The sequence below is a fragment of the Centrocercus urophasianus genome, unplaced genomic scaffold (genome assembly GCF_019232065.1).
Source record: "Centrocercus urophasianus isolate 14NV4802_14NV808 unplaced genomic scaffold, USGS_Curo_1.0 seq_16, whole genome shotgun sequence".
NCBI classification, from domain to species: domain Eukaryota; kingdom Metazoa; phylum Chordata; class Aves; order Galliformes; family Phasianidae; genus Centrocercus; species Centrocercus urophasianus.
The window spans coordinates 1,141,211-1,156,062 of record NW_024884711.1 but is presented as its reverse complement, the minus strand read 5'-3'; the positions used below and the strand labels follow the sequence as shown (position 1 = coordinate 1,156,062).

The window sequence follows — 14,852 nt, the reverse complement described above, 5'->3', positions numbered from 1 at the left end:
TCTATTTTCACACTTTTTTCTTCACTTGTAACTTTTTCACGTCAGAGTTGTACTTCCTTTTTCACCTTCCCTTTGCTATTATTTTATTATTTCCTTTTATTGGTACAGTATCCACCAAACAACTTGAAACGAGTCTGACCAATCACGGAAGTCAACTTAAGGTATTAGGGTTTCAGTTTAAAATATTTTTTGAAAAGTCAATTCCAAAGCCTGTGCATGATTAAGAGAATCAAATTCTAAACTGCTTGTCAATTCATGTAAATAGTCACATAAGAATAAGACAAGCTCACTAATTAGTTACGTCTATTAGTTGATGCAATTACATTTTGTGGAGTCATACAAAATGGTAATACTGCTTTTCCAATGAAAGCTAGCATCTCTAAAAGATCATCATAATTCAAAAATATTTTAGTAACTAAAAAAAATTAGGATACTAAACTATACTTTCACTCTGCCACCACATATTATTAGTGTTCTATTCCATTATAGGGCAATACAATAGTTTGTGCATCCCACTGGTTAACTATCAACATGCTGTTTCTTCAAATCTTATGTGAAAGGTGTCTGTAACACTAGAATACACTGAAAAAGAAAACTAGAAGCATTGAAACTGTTTGTAAAACCACTTGAATGTAACACTGATGTCCCAGAGAATGATTTGAGAACACAGATCTCACCTGGGAAAGGTCACCTGTTCCTATTATTACATATCCTAGGCTCTAGATAGTCGTTTGGGAACCCTGAACTTCATGCATCAGTCTTCAAAGCACAGAACTTCAGCATTTGCTCCTTACACACTGCTGTTTCTATATTAATCACTATCTGGTCCCACCATTCAGTAATACACATACAACCACATGAAATGTATGTGATAATCTGCAAAACTGCCTAAGCTCCAAGTGACTGTATTTCTTACGCAAAGCACTTCTCCAGCCTTCATGCAGTTTCAGCAGAAAGTTGCTTCCAAATGAATTTCCTTCAGTGTTAGCCACATATCTGATTCAAGACAAACAAGGCAAAGAATGGAAACTGCAGCCTGATCTGCACACTTCAAGCAGTAGTAAGGTTACTTCCTCTACTCTGTAAGAGAACACCATTACCATTTCATACAAGCAGAATGAAGCAGGCTACACAGGAGTAAATCTCTCCTTTTATGAAGAGCGCACAAGTAGTACGTCGACTCTTTCTCAAGACGTGGAAGGACTTTGCTTAATGGCTATGAACTGGAGGAACTGTAATCTATCCAACAGAAACTGGAAGTGCAGGAATAAAAGTGATTTTCCATATCACAGCGTCTTTCTCAGATTTCTCTAAGGGTGAGACAACGCACGATGTTTCAGCACTCCCAACATGAGCAAGAAAGTCAAAGCACAGGAAAGTGCTAATTTCTGTATGCTGTACATACAATTTGAAGATGTCTGTGACACTAATCATCCAAACACCACATTAGAAAGAGACTGTAAAAACTTAAAGCAACATGAATTTAGAGCTTTGCCCTAAGCTAAAAGTTGGTTTTGATGTCCATCTCCTGCATATCGTCTACTGTACCAATATGTAAATTCACCAGATTCCTAAGTAAGCAGTTTATAGCTCTCTTTGATTAACCATTTATAATTTTTTCAGTGTTACCACATAAAAATAGTTCACTGCTATTGTTTCACATAAGTGAAGCTAACACTGATAAAAGTGGTTAAGCAGGATTTCTGCACAGCTACAGAAGATTCAACCCATTTTTAGGTCTTTAAATTAAAATAATGTTAGGATGTAATACGTTATTCTCATAGAATTTGTATGTGAATTTGCTAAAATTGCAAACAAATCTAAGATGAAGGAAAAAAAAAATCCATGATCAAGTGATAAAATTTAACAGCTGGCTTTCAGTCTAATCACTTCATACCTGTGTAGAGAAAACCATACTCCCATTGTTTTAATATTGTTTTGGCTTCCAAAAAGAGAAAACATGTAGAATATTGCTTAATAAGACTCAACTATTTCTAGACTAGTGTTGGATATGTGCCTTCCTTAAGAACTGAGATGAAGACGCACTACTGCAGAAAGAATAAGGAAACAAAGGAGTTTTCAACTAAATCAATACTGATTCCACTTCATTCTGTTCTTTTAATCCCAAATTTACAACTTACTTAACAGAAAGAATCATGTGTTATTTTCTTTTTTTTATTTTTTCCCCATTTTTAGTAGGAACATTAGCATGCTCTTAGGTGAAGCGAAGACTTTCAAATCAGACAAACAAATGTTGAAATATTTAGGGTTTACCTGCCCAGTACAACAGTATACATTACTTTATTTGATCTTAAATCTCTTGTTACTTTACATAAGACATTTGAGAAACACTGCCCAGTCTTCAAGCTAAGGTTCTAAAACAAGTCTCATGCTGCACGTCAGTGTTTGTACTGTTTCAAATCTAGCACAGGTGCCTCCAAGTCACAGAACAGCCACAGAAGTGTTGATACATCCTTGCTCATATCAGATGAGCTCAATTCAGATTTTGATGGTCAAGAGTAGACCTTTGGATCAAGCGACCAAAGACAGTACATATGGTTAAGTTTTGTACTTCTCTCCCAAACAAAAACACACCAGAAGCATGGAAACATCCCTCCACTATTATGAACTGAATTCAGATTCTATAATACTATCCAATAATATATATATAAAATTATATTTATATAATATATATATAATATAATACTATCCACTTGCATTTGACTCAAGTATCTATCTTATAAAGACACAGAACGGCAAGCTACAGATGTGAAAACAGTAAGCACTTTCCAAGATGCTGTAAGCTGTCAGCAAACATCACTTTTTACAACTGAAGTTCCATTGTTAACACAGTGATCTTTGGTGGCATAATTGCACGATGCCATGATAATTTTATAGAAGGACAGGTTATGTTATATGATTAGAAAGGATGTGCAGAACATTTTTTTCTGTAAACTGAGTCCTCTACAAATCTTGAACAAGTAATTGCCACTTTCTCATTTTGTTCCAATAGATAAAAGCTTAGAGTAACCTCATGTTTTTGAAATCTTATATTTCAATTAAAACAGATCATAAATAATGAACAGATTCTTAAGGGCTGCGACATTTTGTGGCTGGTTTAAGAGTTCACTTAGTTAAAAAACAAAGAACAGCACTGAATTCCCTAATTTTATCATTAATTAACCTAAGAAGATCCATATGCTAGAACAAGGCCATTGCAGAAGAAGCTCAATTTACAGGTCTATGATAACACAAAAGTACAGACATTCTGCATAGCAAAGTAATGAAAAAAATCAAGTCCAATTTTTAGAAGTCTGGGCTAAAGATGGCAGAGTCTTCTTTAAGCACAGAATAATTAACTGATCTCCCTAAGTCACATTAACAGTTCTCATTTTAGTACCAGTATTGAGACATGAAACAAATGTAAAGTTAAAGCATCAAAGTGCAAAGGAAGTTCCACAATACAATCCCTCTCTTTGTCACAGCTTTCCACACGCTAAGTAACAGACTGACAACAACTGACTGTGCCTATAATTAGATTGAATTATATTTCATTCCTTGCAGGCTTTGTTTTGTTTCTATTCATGTTTTTAAACCATTTCTATCAGTTCTGTTTAGAAGACTAGCTAAATGCACAAGGAATCTTGTTTTTATTTCCCACTCCCTGGCACCTTAACAGCTTAGCTAAAGGTAGAAGTTCATTTTGTCTTTTTACCAAAATTCTGCAACCAACAGAATATTTCTGTTCTAGTTTAAAAAAAAAAAAAAAAAAAAAAAAAAAAAACCCATAATAAGGTTCACTGAAAGTGCCTTTGTATTTCCTACACTGCATTAAGTCTGGCAATAAATACACCTGTAGAATTGGTACAAGTATGAGGGCTGATACAGGGCAGAGATACAGCCTAGTAACCAATAACTGTAAGGAGAGGACCATCTAGTGGTCACTTAGCCACATTTCATACACCATTTTAAAAAACATTTGAAAATGCTATCATCAATGAGGCTGTTAGCAGCTATCCTTCCAGGTTGCTTTCTGCTTATCTCACAGTTCTCTCTTGAGCAGACAAGTCTCTAATACCATTTTCCTTAATACATACAAAAGACAAAAAAAAAAAATCCATCCGATCAAGAAATGAGAGTTTACCCATATGTTTTATATCCCCATCACTTCTCACCTAGACAAACCAGCAGACGAACAGATCAAACCATACAACAAGGGTACACTGATGCAAACAGGAGAGCAAAGCTTACACTGGAAGAAGCTGACTGGGAACATGTGATATACAATGAGTGAGTGAATTCTGATTCTTTCACTGAACATTTCAAATGACATCCTTCCCCAAATACCACATAAACAAAAGCTGTCAGAAATCCTACTCCCTAATAATACGCACAGGCAGAGGTTTATGTAAGCAAATGTTTAACTCCAAAAAGCTGAAGGAGTCCTGGCGAAGCTTCATAACCAAACTGAACCACAAAACAGCAGTAGTGTACTTGCTTCTAACAGCTCAATTCTGCTTAGTTCCTAAAAAGCCCTGTTAGGTTTCCAGGTCAACCAACACCCAAAAGAAAAATTTCAGGCAGTTTTTCCCCCCCAAAAAAAACTTTCCTACACTTTTTGTAAACTAGGAGAGCAGACTGCACACCAAGACAACCTTATAAGTTTAAAACAACACTTTCTGGTCCAAACAAATCCAACAAATCTGTCTCTACAACCTTTGAATGGATCCAATGGGGACTGCAGGATTTTCAGCAATTCACAAAGTCAAAGAAACTGCCCATGCAATCTTTAAGCATCAACAGACTAACAGAGCACTTAAGGCCACAGCTACAGCAGCACACGCATGCTGGACAGCACAGACTGTGTCTGCACATGAGTGGAAACCATATTGTAAATTATCACAGCAGAAACTTGAATGCCAAGAGGTATTTTATTTGAGGTATGAGACAGCAGTAGTGAAGTGGTCATTTTCTTCAGTTCTCATTAAGTTGACAAGCAACTATTTGGAAGCAATTCAACAATAGCAAAAGAATAAAGCCACATAGAACAGTGTTAACTAGGAATGCAAAAAACTGCTAGTACAAAGAAAGTACTCAAAAAAAAAAAAAAGGCACAGGATAGCAGTACAAACCAGTGTACAAAAATTGACTTTTTTCTTTCGCCACTTTGAACCAGTATGGCTGCACATGTCGACTTCCTTCCCCGTGGAGGGTATAGAAATATGATTTCTATATAAAAAACCTACAGCATTGTCTTCAGCAAGAGAAAGCTAACCAAGACTGAGCAACTCCACAGATCGAGTGTTCTGTCACCCCCAGCAGAACTCTTTGTTTCCACAGATGAAAGATTATGTTCCTGGGGGATTTACATTTCCCCTCCTCCTCGACATTCCCACAGCCTGTTTTCTTGTACTTACTCCACTCAATTGCCTTTCTCCTCTGTTTGCCTCAGTAGATCTGTAAAAATGACCTCCGAAGTGCCTCTTTTAACTTCTCATTGCTTCAAGGATACAACAATGAGAAAAGATACGCATTTACTGCACAAGTTGCAGAGAAGGTAATAAATATAAAAAACCTTCAGCTAGTCACTTCTGTAGCATGATATAGAGCACAGACTGCAAAGCAGGCTCACTGCTGCACATTTGCAGCACTTACCCCATTAAGAATTAACCTTTCCTGTCAGTGAGATAAACTGCTAGAAAAATACCCAGCAAGAAATGCAGAATTGTGGAAGTCACACAGTCAAAACAAATGTGTATTTATTTATACAGCGGATGGCTCAAGCACAGCACAGAACATGTGCCAAAGACACACATACAGACAGCAGAACAGGCCAGGCCAAGCATCTATACACTTACTAAAGTTAACAGCACTTGGTAGGCAGCTCTACCAATTCACTTTGGTTGGTCTTGCAAGATGGAAAATACAGACATTATCATTCATAATCCCCCAGTAGAGAATGGGATACTTGAAGATGTTACATTAACAAAATAAACAACATACAGACCAGATTCAATGCAAAAGGCAAGGACAACACTAAATATACAGCCTTGACATGAAATCTAGTCAGATTTTCAATTAAACCAACAAAGAAGGATATTAAATCCAAGAAATACACACAAAAGCCACTTTCCAGCATCCACTTCACCTATTTCCCTGTTGCTTCAATACCTGCCTTAGAGAACATTCAGGTGCCTGATAACAGACTAATATACTTTTCCTAGATTTAGGTCTTAAAGCTCCTTTATCTCATGATAATAATGAGGATTAGTTATTACTAACAAAAACACCTGCCTTCATTCTTTATTAACATTTGTCACATCAAAACAAGACTCGAGGCAATTCTTTCCCCATAGCAATGATTACACTAAGGCAAATTGCAACATGAGAAATAAAGGAAAAGGAGAGCAGTTTGACAAGCTGGGAAAGAAAGTCTTACTAGAAAATAAGAGAAGTTTACAGACGCACTACAGTTCCCTTTGCTGCTCCTACTGAGTTTTTTCTGTCAACACTCACTGTTAATTTGACCCTCTTAGGAATTAGTGCTTGGCTGGCTCGGTAGGTTATGAGGTAAACATTATCTGGTTTTCCCAGCTTGCAAAGGTATTTTCCTCATTATCTGATTTGCATCCCACACAGCTTTGATAAGCTATCTTATGAGATCAATCCAACATCAAGTATGAGGTGCTGGATATCTACAGTAAACAAACATACATGGCACAGAAATCCTGAGGTTTTATTCTGCAGAACTGCATGGTGGCAAACGGATATTTTGTCTTATCACTAATAACCTTAGCTTATGATCCCTCAATCCATCCATTACTGCAGTTCCACTGCAGAATGTCAAGAACCTAGCTATAATCTCCTCACAGTTTTAGAGAAAAACCAGTATCTCTTAAACATTAACACAAATGTCTGTGCCCTGTACATTCATCCCTCAAAATATCCATAGTACCGCTCACCTTCTCATTCTAGTGTCTTAAGTCACACATTGCTCCAAAGTGTTTGGGCAAAATTAGCAGGTAAAAGTATCTTTGATCAGTATAAACTGTGATCAGCTGAATTCTCTCCCAGGGACAAGCTTGACTTTAAAGTAAGGCACTGAAGGATTATTACTAGAAAATTACAGCTACAGAACTGAGAAGGTTCTCTGACTAAATTTGACATATTATCTCAGAAGGCTTTTTGCCTATTAAAGTGGCATTAGTCTGAAAAGCTCAGGAACATTATTAGTGCAGATGACCATTATCTCACAATGCTTCTAGGAAAATATGCCTTCTGAAGAGAAAGTGCTGCATGTAGAGCAAATCTAAATGCTTCTAAGTTAAAAAAAAAAAAAAAAAAAAAAAAAAAAATCACAGAAGTTCAAAGACTAAAAATATATTTAAAACTAAAAGGACACCAATAATTGCTTTCCACTGTTACATTTCCCAATCTTAGCTTTGTTCTCTTTCTCTTTTTCCTAAGCCTCTATTATGCATCTTTAAAGATACTCTGTATTTTAGGATCAGAGAACAGAACTGTTGACTATTCTTTGTCTAGGATAAGAAAGTTGGCAAAAAGCAAACCAGAATTAAAGCACAGAAGAAAGCAATTACTTTGAAAGTTAGGGGTTTCTTTATTAGCTGTTTTTTTTCCCCCCACATCAATACTATCCTCATAAGCTCATTACTTCAAGACAAAGAATACAACTGTTCTGTGCTTAATACTCATTCTAACTTACTTTTGCATGCATCAGATAAAATACATTATCATTTAGAAATAGATCTCCTCTAGACAGCAGCAGCACATCACCTTTCAAAATTTAAGCTAATCCTCAACTGCTCTCAAGTAAACAACAGCTGATGAACAATATGCAGCAAGCAGCTTAACAGCTTACCTTTTACACCACCAAATGGTCCATAAGTCATATTACAAGCAGTTCGCTGAAGATGGTGCTCATACATCAGTTTGATCTGATACTGGTTACCATGCTCTACATTCCCTAGAGTTTCTGTAAAACAAAAAAGCATACATGACTGCATGAATCAAGGTTGTAAACAAGAACACACGGGCCCATACAGTTAAAGGTTTACCAGTTTAAAGAGCAACCTGAAAAGCACTTACTCCCATTGATTTTGAGATGAGTCGACACCACTGGTTTAAAAATAAAACCTGAAGGCAGAAATAGCAAGATGCTGAGATTTTATTGCTTACCCATAATTTTCTTCACGTCAGGCACACCTTCAATATCAGAAAAAGTCTACTCAAAAAGGTGGAATTCTTACGATTCTCCAGTTAGTCAATGGATATATTATATCCAACAAAGCAGGCTCAGCTGTAATGGTCCTCATTTCAAATTGAACTGTAGCCAGTTATAAACAGTATTTAATACAAACATACATTTAGGCTACACTCATCACTTGCCTCTACTCAGTCTAGCACTCAGTGCAGTGGTCAACACTGGTAAGATAGAGGCACATACACATAATATTATAAGATGATTTTTGTTACACTACATATTCTCTGCATGAACAAGCTTCCTGACCCCTTCAGGGAACTAGAAGAAATTGAAGAAAGTGAAGTTAAGGTTCACCTTTTGATAATCAAAGGATAATCAAAGTCTTTTCCAACCACACCCAAAGAAATTACTCATAGTAGAGTAACACTTGGAGAATCCTAACAGCAAGCAAAAAAATTTTTTTGACAACAGTCACATCAGCTTAGAAAGAGATGACTTGAGTGAATGAGATCTAAGCTAAATTTTGTCCTAACTTTAGGTACACAAGGATTATTTCAACATCCATCTTAAAGTGAGAAGATTTGCAGTTTATGTTAACCTTCCAGGCAATTGCTCCAACTAAAATCCACTAGTCTTTAAGTGGTTGCATGAAAGCAGCCCACATTCAGGAGAACACTGGGACAGACTTGGAGGACACAGCCCTGCTTGGACAAGTATTTACAGATCAACACCAGAGGAAAAAACAAGAGAAAGTCTGTGTATACTGACTGTAACACAATACCAATGCCATGCATTAATCAGCCTTGAAGGATGCTTTCATTTGTCCAGCAGGAGAGAGATTAAAATGAAACTGCACTATGAAAAGCTGACACACGACAACGTGTATACAACAGGTAAAATTCCACTTCCTGAAACAGTAATTTGATGTGGAAGCATAAGGAAGTAGTGACCTTTATTTTTGGAATGAGTTTATTTATAAGTATAAAAAAATTTAGATAATAGAAAGAGCATTCATTAGATCATGAATGCTTACATATTAGTATGAAAAGTCTATTAAAGGATTGTAAAAGTTTTGAAGATCAGTCTGGACTAGGCTCTGAGCAACCTGTTCTAGCTATCTAGACATCTAACAGAAGTCCCAGTTCACTGCAGGGGAGTTGGACTAGGTGACCTTTAAAGGTCTTTTCCAACTCAATTCTGTGACATAATTATAGAAATTGTTTCACATAAGTTGTCCTTAAACAACTATTTGACCATCTTGAACAGTAACTCCTATTTTGAAAATTGTAATGACAGCCAGTCATTCCCAAGCACTTTTACTCAGATAAATCCTTCAGGCTTTCATATGCTGACACTAAACAAGCTAAGACTCAGAACTAATCTCTGTGAGCAATGCCAGGACTTCAGTAAGTCAGATCAACTCAATCTTCCTGTGGGAAAGTAACTAGAACACCAGAGAGAGTAAAGCAGGACTCCAACAATACCCACTGCAGATACACAACACAGCATCTCATGCACTGAGCAGGTCACCAGATCTATTGGCCACTAGGAAATATTTGGACATAATTACTAATGTCTCTTCTTCATACATGAGTGAGAAAGGGAATGTGACCGCAGCTCTTCAGGGGTGATGAGAAAACACTCTGTAATTACTGAGTTTAGCATTTAACCTAATCCAACTTCAGAATGTGCTTCAAAAAAAATAAATAAATAATCACAAGATACTTTGCATCAATAAACTAACCTGAAACAGCATACACACAGAGTCGTCGGCAATGCAACACAGCCAGATGAAGTCCTTCAGTACCACTATAAAAAAATTAAATTAAAAAAAAAATAAATGGGGAGGAAAAAAAATATTTGTTTTTAGATATCATTCAATTTAAATGCATGAGAAAAAATTCAAGCAATATGTCAAAATTACTTCCAGGTTTAGGCAAGATCCTAAGGTTTGAGAGTGCTAGATGCTAGCCTAAAACAATCTAGTAGCAATCTTCCTAAATATACACTTCAGTGCTCGAAGCTAATTGCAAAATTAAGGTGAACCCCTACAGAACATTTTTCCCCCTGGATTTATGCATAGAAAGCATGCCAACTATTTTCCCAAGTCAGCTTGAAATTCTTTCCGAACAAGGTGCTGTCAAGCCTTAACGAATTAAGTGAACAAGATCATTTTCTCAAACAAATACTATTCAGCAGCCGTACATACTGTTTTCAAAATACGCTTTTGTACTAGCTGCATGGAACCCAAGTGAATTAAACAATAATGCAGAAGTCATAAAACTTGGAATTCAATGCTCATCTCCTCTCTCCTCCAAATTTCAGCAGTCTCTCTCCTGTACCTGGCCATTCATTTCTACTAAATTCATTAAAGATCATCAATTGAGGGAGGAAAGATTTAGGCTGGATGTTAGGGGGAAGTTCTTCACAAGGAGAGTGGTTAGGCCCTGGAACGGGCTGCCCAGGGAGGTTGTGGATGCCCCGTCCTTGGACGTGTTCAAGGCCAGGTTGGACGGGGTCCTGGGCAACCTGATCTGAATGTGTGTGTTTGGTGGCCCTGCTAGGCAGGGGGGTTGGAACTACATGATCCTTGAGGTCCCTTCCAACCCAGGTGATTCTGTGATTCTCTATCAAACCCCCTGCAAATGGCAACATTACATCTTGGGAGACTGGAATTACAAGAAAGTATTACTGGCATGCTTTCTTAACACCCCAGAATCTTCAGTATAACTTTCCTCCTGGTCGAGGTACTTCAAGAAAATAGTGTAAGTACCTGGAAGATATTCCTCTAGTTAGGCATTAAGTCAAATGCGTTCAATAAAGCATACTATAATATTCACAAATACATTCAATAGGCATCAATGTGGAAGCTAAAGCCATTTCACACCACCCAAAACAGGAGAAGAAAGCCATATCTAAGCCTTAAATAGTAATCAGCAACACAGGCTGGTGTCAACTTACGAAACAAATTTCCCCACTTCCACCTGTAGTATTGGCTCTCGTAACTGCACTTCCAAGAGCAAGTCCTCAGCTTGCACTTCATCTCCAGGTTTCACAGGATGTGGATTAAAGATACGGAGATATCCCATATAACTGCCCACAATAATCTTATCTACAAGAAATAACCAAGTGAGATTACAAAACACAACAGTACGCGTAGAATTAATTTCACTTTGAAGAGCTTCAAAGAATTCCCTAAAATGGCAAGGCATTTACATGGTGTTACAGGTGGTGTTACAGCTGGAAAGATTATCGTGGAGAAAGTGGGAAAAGAAACAAAGCAGGGAAGGAATAATCATGTGTATCCAAGGGCGTAGATTCACAGGAAAGACTCCACAGAGGAGAGATCTCCAGCAAGAGATCCTTCCCCAGTGGCAGCCAGCTTTTAAATGGGTCTAGGAGAGGTGCAGCCAGGCTCCAGCCTTCATCACACAGCTGAATCGCCTTCACCTGTGCTCCCATGGCTGACTCAATTCTTGCCCCAGGTGAGCAATCAGTGGCTCAGGCCAGGACTCAACGGTTCCCACACGTGGCTTGATTAACATTTATTATGCTCGGTCTTCTATGTCAGAGTAACTAGGCTAACAGTATTTAGTGTTTATTCCCCCCCCTGTAAAACCTGACAGCAAAGGGTGCATATAGCAACCACCTTGGTGGTAGCACTAACCATTGTTACCATTCTGCACTTTCAGACTGATGTCTGAAAACTCACATTATGGTTTTAAATATTTCAAACTTTTAGCTTCAACATCTAAGATCTGTGTATATGCATCACATCAGCTGAACTGTTAGCATTTATGTCTGCATTTGGATAAGTGTCAGCAGACCTAAACTAAATACAGATATTTACTACATCAGATGAACAGAAGAAAACAAGGCCTTGAGATTAGCTTTTGAGAGAGACCACTTACTTCAAACAGAAGTAGAATGGCTACATCATGCTTTTTCTGGAATTAGCATTTGAAACATGCAAATATTCACTAACAACTAAAAGACTAGCAACAAAAATTATTCACTAAGAAAAATGAAAGAACCAGCTCCCATGATAACTATGATAAATGCAAAAGAATTTCCAGTACCTCTTTCCTTTATATACACAGCATCGTTATCATAAATGCAAATAAGCCTCAAATCTTATAAAAGGTTCTGAGGAGACCTCAGTGTGCTTCAGCAATATACAAGGGGGGCTTATAAGCAGGAGAGGAATCAATTCTTTACATGGTCTAATAGTGATAGGAAAAGAGAGAATGACTTTAAACTATGAGATGAGATTTCAATTAGATGTTAGCAAGATATTCTTTACTCAAAAGGGTGGTGAGACACTGGTACAGGATACCCAATCTCTGGAGGTGTTCAAAGCCAAGTTGAATGGGGTCCTGTGCAGCTTAATCTTGAGAGGAGCAACCCTGCCCACGGCAGGTTGGAACAAGAGGATCTTAAAAGATCCCTTCCAACCTAAGTCATTCTATGATCTATAATGCTTAGAAGTAAATACAAGAGTTCTCCCACAAAACAATTTAAGCCCTGCTTTTGTATCAGTTTCACTTTTTTTTCCACAAAAAAAAGTTTCAATCTGTAACACCATCAGTCAATTCTTACTGAAAAAGGTCACACAGAATAGTAACATAGCTCAAATTCTCCTGAAAAAGGAAGAAAAAGAAAAGTCTGGCTACAGCAAAATCAAACTCAAGAACCCATAGTAAGCAAAAACACATCTTGAATCAAATGAACAGTCTTGAATAAGATGTTCAAATAATAAATATTTGGTAACCTAAACTGTCACAGCAAAGATCATGAACTACTGTAGATATGGCCTCAAAGAGACATCAAGTCAGTTCCATACTACAGCTTCATTAGTGACTGCACAGAACAGCAGGGTTAACTCGGTCACTTATTTCAATGTCCTCATATTTTCCAGGTACAAAAGGCTGTTCGCTCATTTAAAATACATTCTTATTAACTCTCACTCTCCTTTCCCCCCCACCCCCTTTCTTTTTTTCTTTCTACTTCTTTCCATAAGTCCTTTCATGGATTTCTGTATTTGCTCCCATGTTCTGTTTCCTGTGTTGCACTCAGTGAGCTGTTTTAAAGAAACTACCTACCACTGATAAAATGAGAGAGAAATTACTATGGAACACAAGCAAGAATTAAGACATTTAGAAGGGATATACGAAGACAAATGCATTGAATGTGTCTTACCAAGTCTACAGAGACATGTTAAAGATACTTTAAACTAACTAGCCAGTTAGCCTGGCTAACAAGTTTTCACTACATGTTGCTCTGGTAACAGCAAACTTGCAGCTGTGCAGTCATTAGTCAAGTAATTCTGGATTTACCTTGGCCACTATTATCGACATCAGCAACACACAGACAGCCTTGATCAAATTCTTCCTTCTCCCCAAGTACGGTGGACCACCAGTCTCGAGCTTTAAACAACGACATTCTTCTTCACTGAAAAGGAAGGAATTGTTGTTAAAACTGGCACTGACACGCACATCACTTCAAACAAGCCTCCTTTCTTACAATAACAACAGCTTTCACTATGCGTATATCACCTCTTAGCTTCACACTGCTCTTGTGGGAGTTGGATGCAAGTTAATCTCAGATGTTTCTGGTTGAGTCCTTAAATAAAAGTATTTTGTCACAAGTTCATAGAATAACTGTGATAGAAAAATGCAAGAAAGCTGCACCTTCCAGTCAAAGGAGCACTAAAAAGGTAAATAAGAAGTTTTTCAAGTTACAGAACTGAGATTCCCTTATCAAGGAGGAAAACAAAAAAGCACTTTCTGATCTGTCCCTGTTCATTGCAGGGGAGCTGGATTAGATGATCTTTAAGGGTCCCTTCCAGTTGAAACAAAACTAAGATTCTGATTAAGAAGCAGCAAAACCTACACCGAGTAATCGCCTTGCACATGCCCCAGTGACGTGCCCAAAGAAGTCGGTCAGACAGGGCACAAATCAGCTTTCCCGTTCCTTACCTGCTGCTATTTTAAGCAAGAGCAGAGAAATCCTTCTGCAGGCAGCCTGACAGCAACATTACCCAGCTCAAAGCTCACAGCTCCCTGAGGGTGCCTGGAGGGCTAAGTCAAACCTGAACCGTTACGCACAAGATGTAGCTACCAAGGGGTGGGTGGGGGACGATCTAGAATCATACAGAAGCTTAGAATGGAAGCGACCTTATCGCCCATTCAGTTCCAACTCGCCCGCCACGTGCAGAGCTGCCACCCACCAGCTCAGCTGCCACATCCAGCCCGGTCCTGAGCACCTCCACGGATTTGGCCACCTCTCTGGGCAGAGGTTTTACTCTCCGAGGGCTGACTGCCCTGTAGGAGACGAGTTCCCTTCCACACAGACGGAATCCTCCTTGCTTCGTGCCTACTTCTTCACACAGCTCTGCACGCGGACGCCCCAACCCCGAAACCCGAACCCCAGTCATTACGGCGGGATGAGGGGCGTCGAGAAGCGTTGGGAGCTTACCAAGCCTGCAGCAGAGCCTCACCGAGCGGAGGGACCCCCGGCCACAGGCAGGGGCGGCCCTCGGGACGCGGAGGCCGGCAGCGCTCCGGCCCCCTCCCCGCCTCCTCCAGCACCTCGGGCGCCGTTGCCGTGACAACGGGCGGCACGGCTATAC

The 14,852-nt window shown here is 38.6% G+C and overlaps 1 protein-coding gene across 1 annotated transcript in view; it reads right to left on the bottom strand.

Annotated features, from left to right (window-relative positions):
- BBS9 (Bardet-Biedl syndrome 9) overlaps positions 1-14,783 on the bottom strand; it is a 271,708-nt gene extending 256,925 nt beyond the window's left edge. Inside the window, exons 1-5 of the mRNA XM_042817230.1 lie at positions 14,699-14,783; positions 13,558-13,672; positions 11,183-11,333; positions 9,966-10,030; positions 7,880-7,993 (exon numbers count right to left, since the gene is read on the bottom strand). Coding sequence (XP_042673164.1) covers positions 7,880-7,993; positions 9,966-10,030; positions 11,183-11,333; positions 13,558-13,663 — 436 coding nt within the window. The 5' untranslated portion in view covers positions 13,664-13,672; positions 14,699-14,783. The remainder of the gene's footprint in view (positions 1-7,879; positions 7,994-9,965; positions 10,031-11,182; positions 11,334-13,557; positions 13,673-14,698) is intronic.
- Between the last annotated feature and the right edge of the window lie 69 nt (positions 14,784-14,852).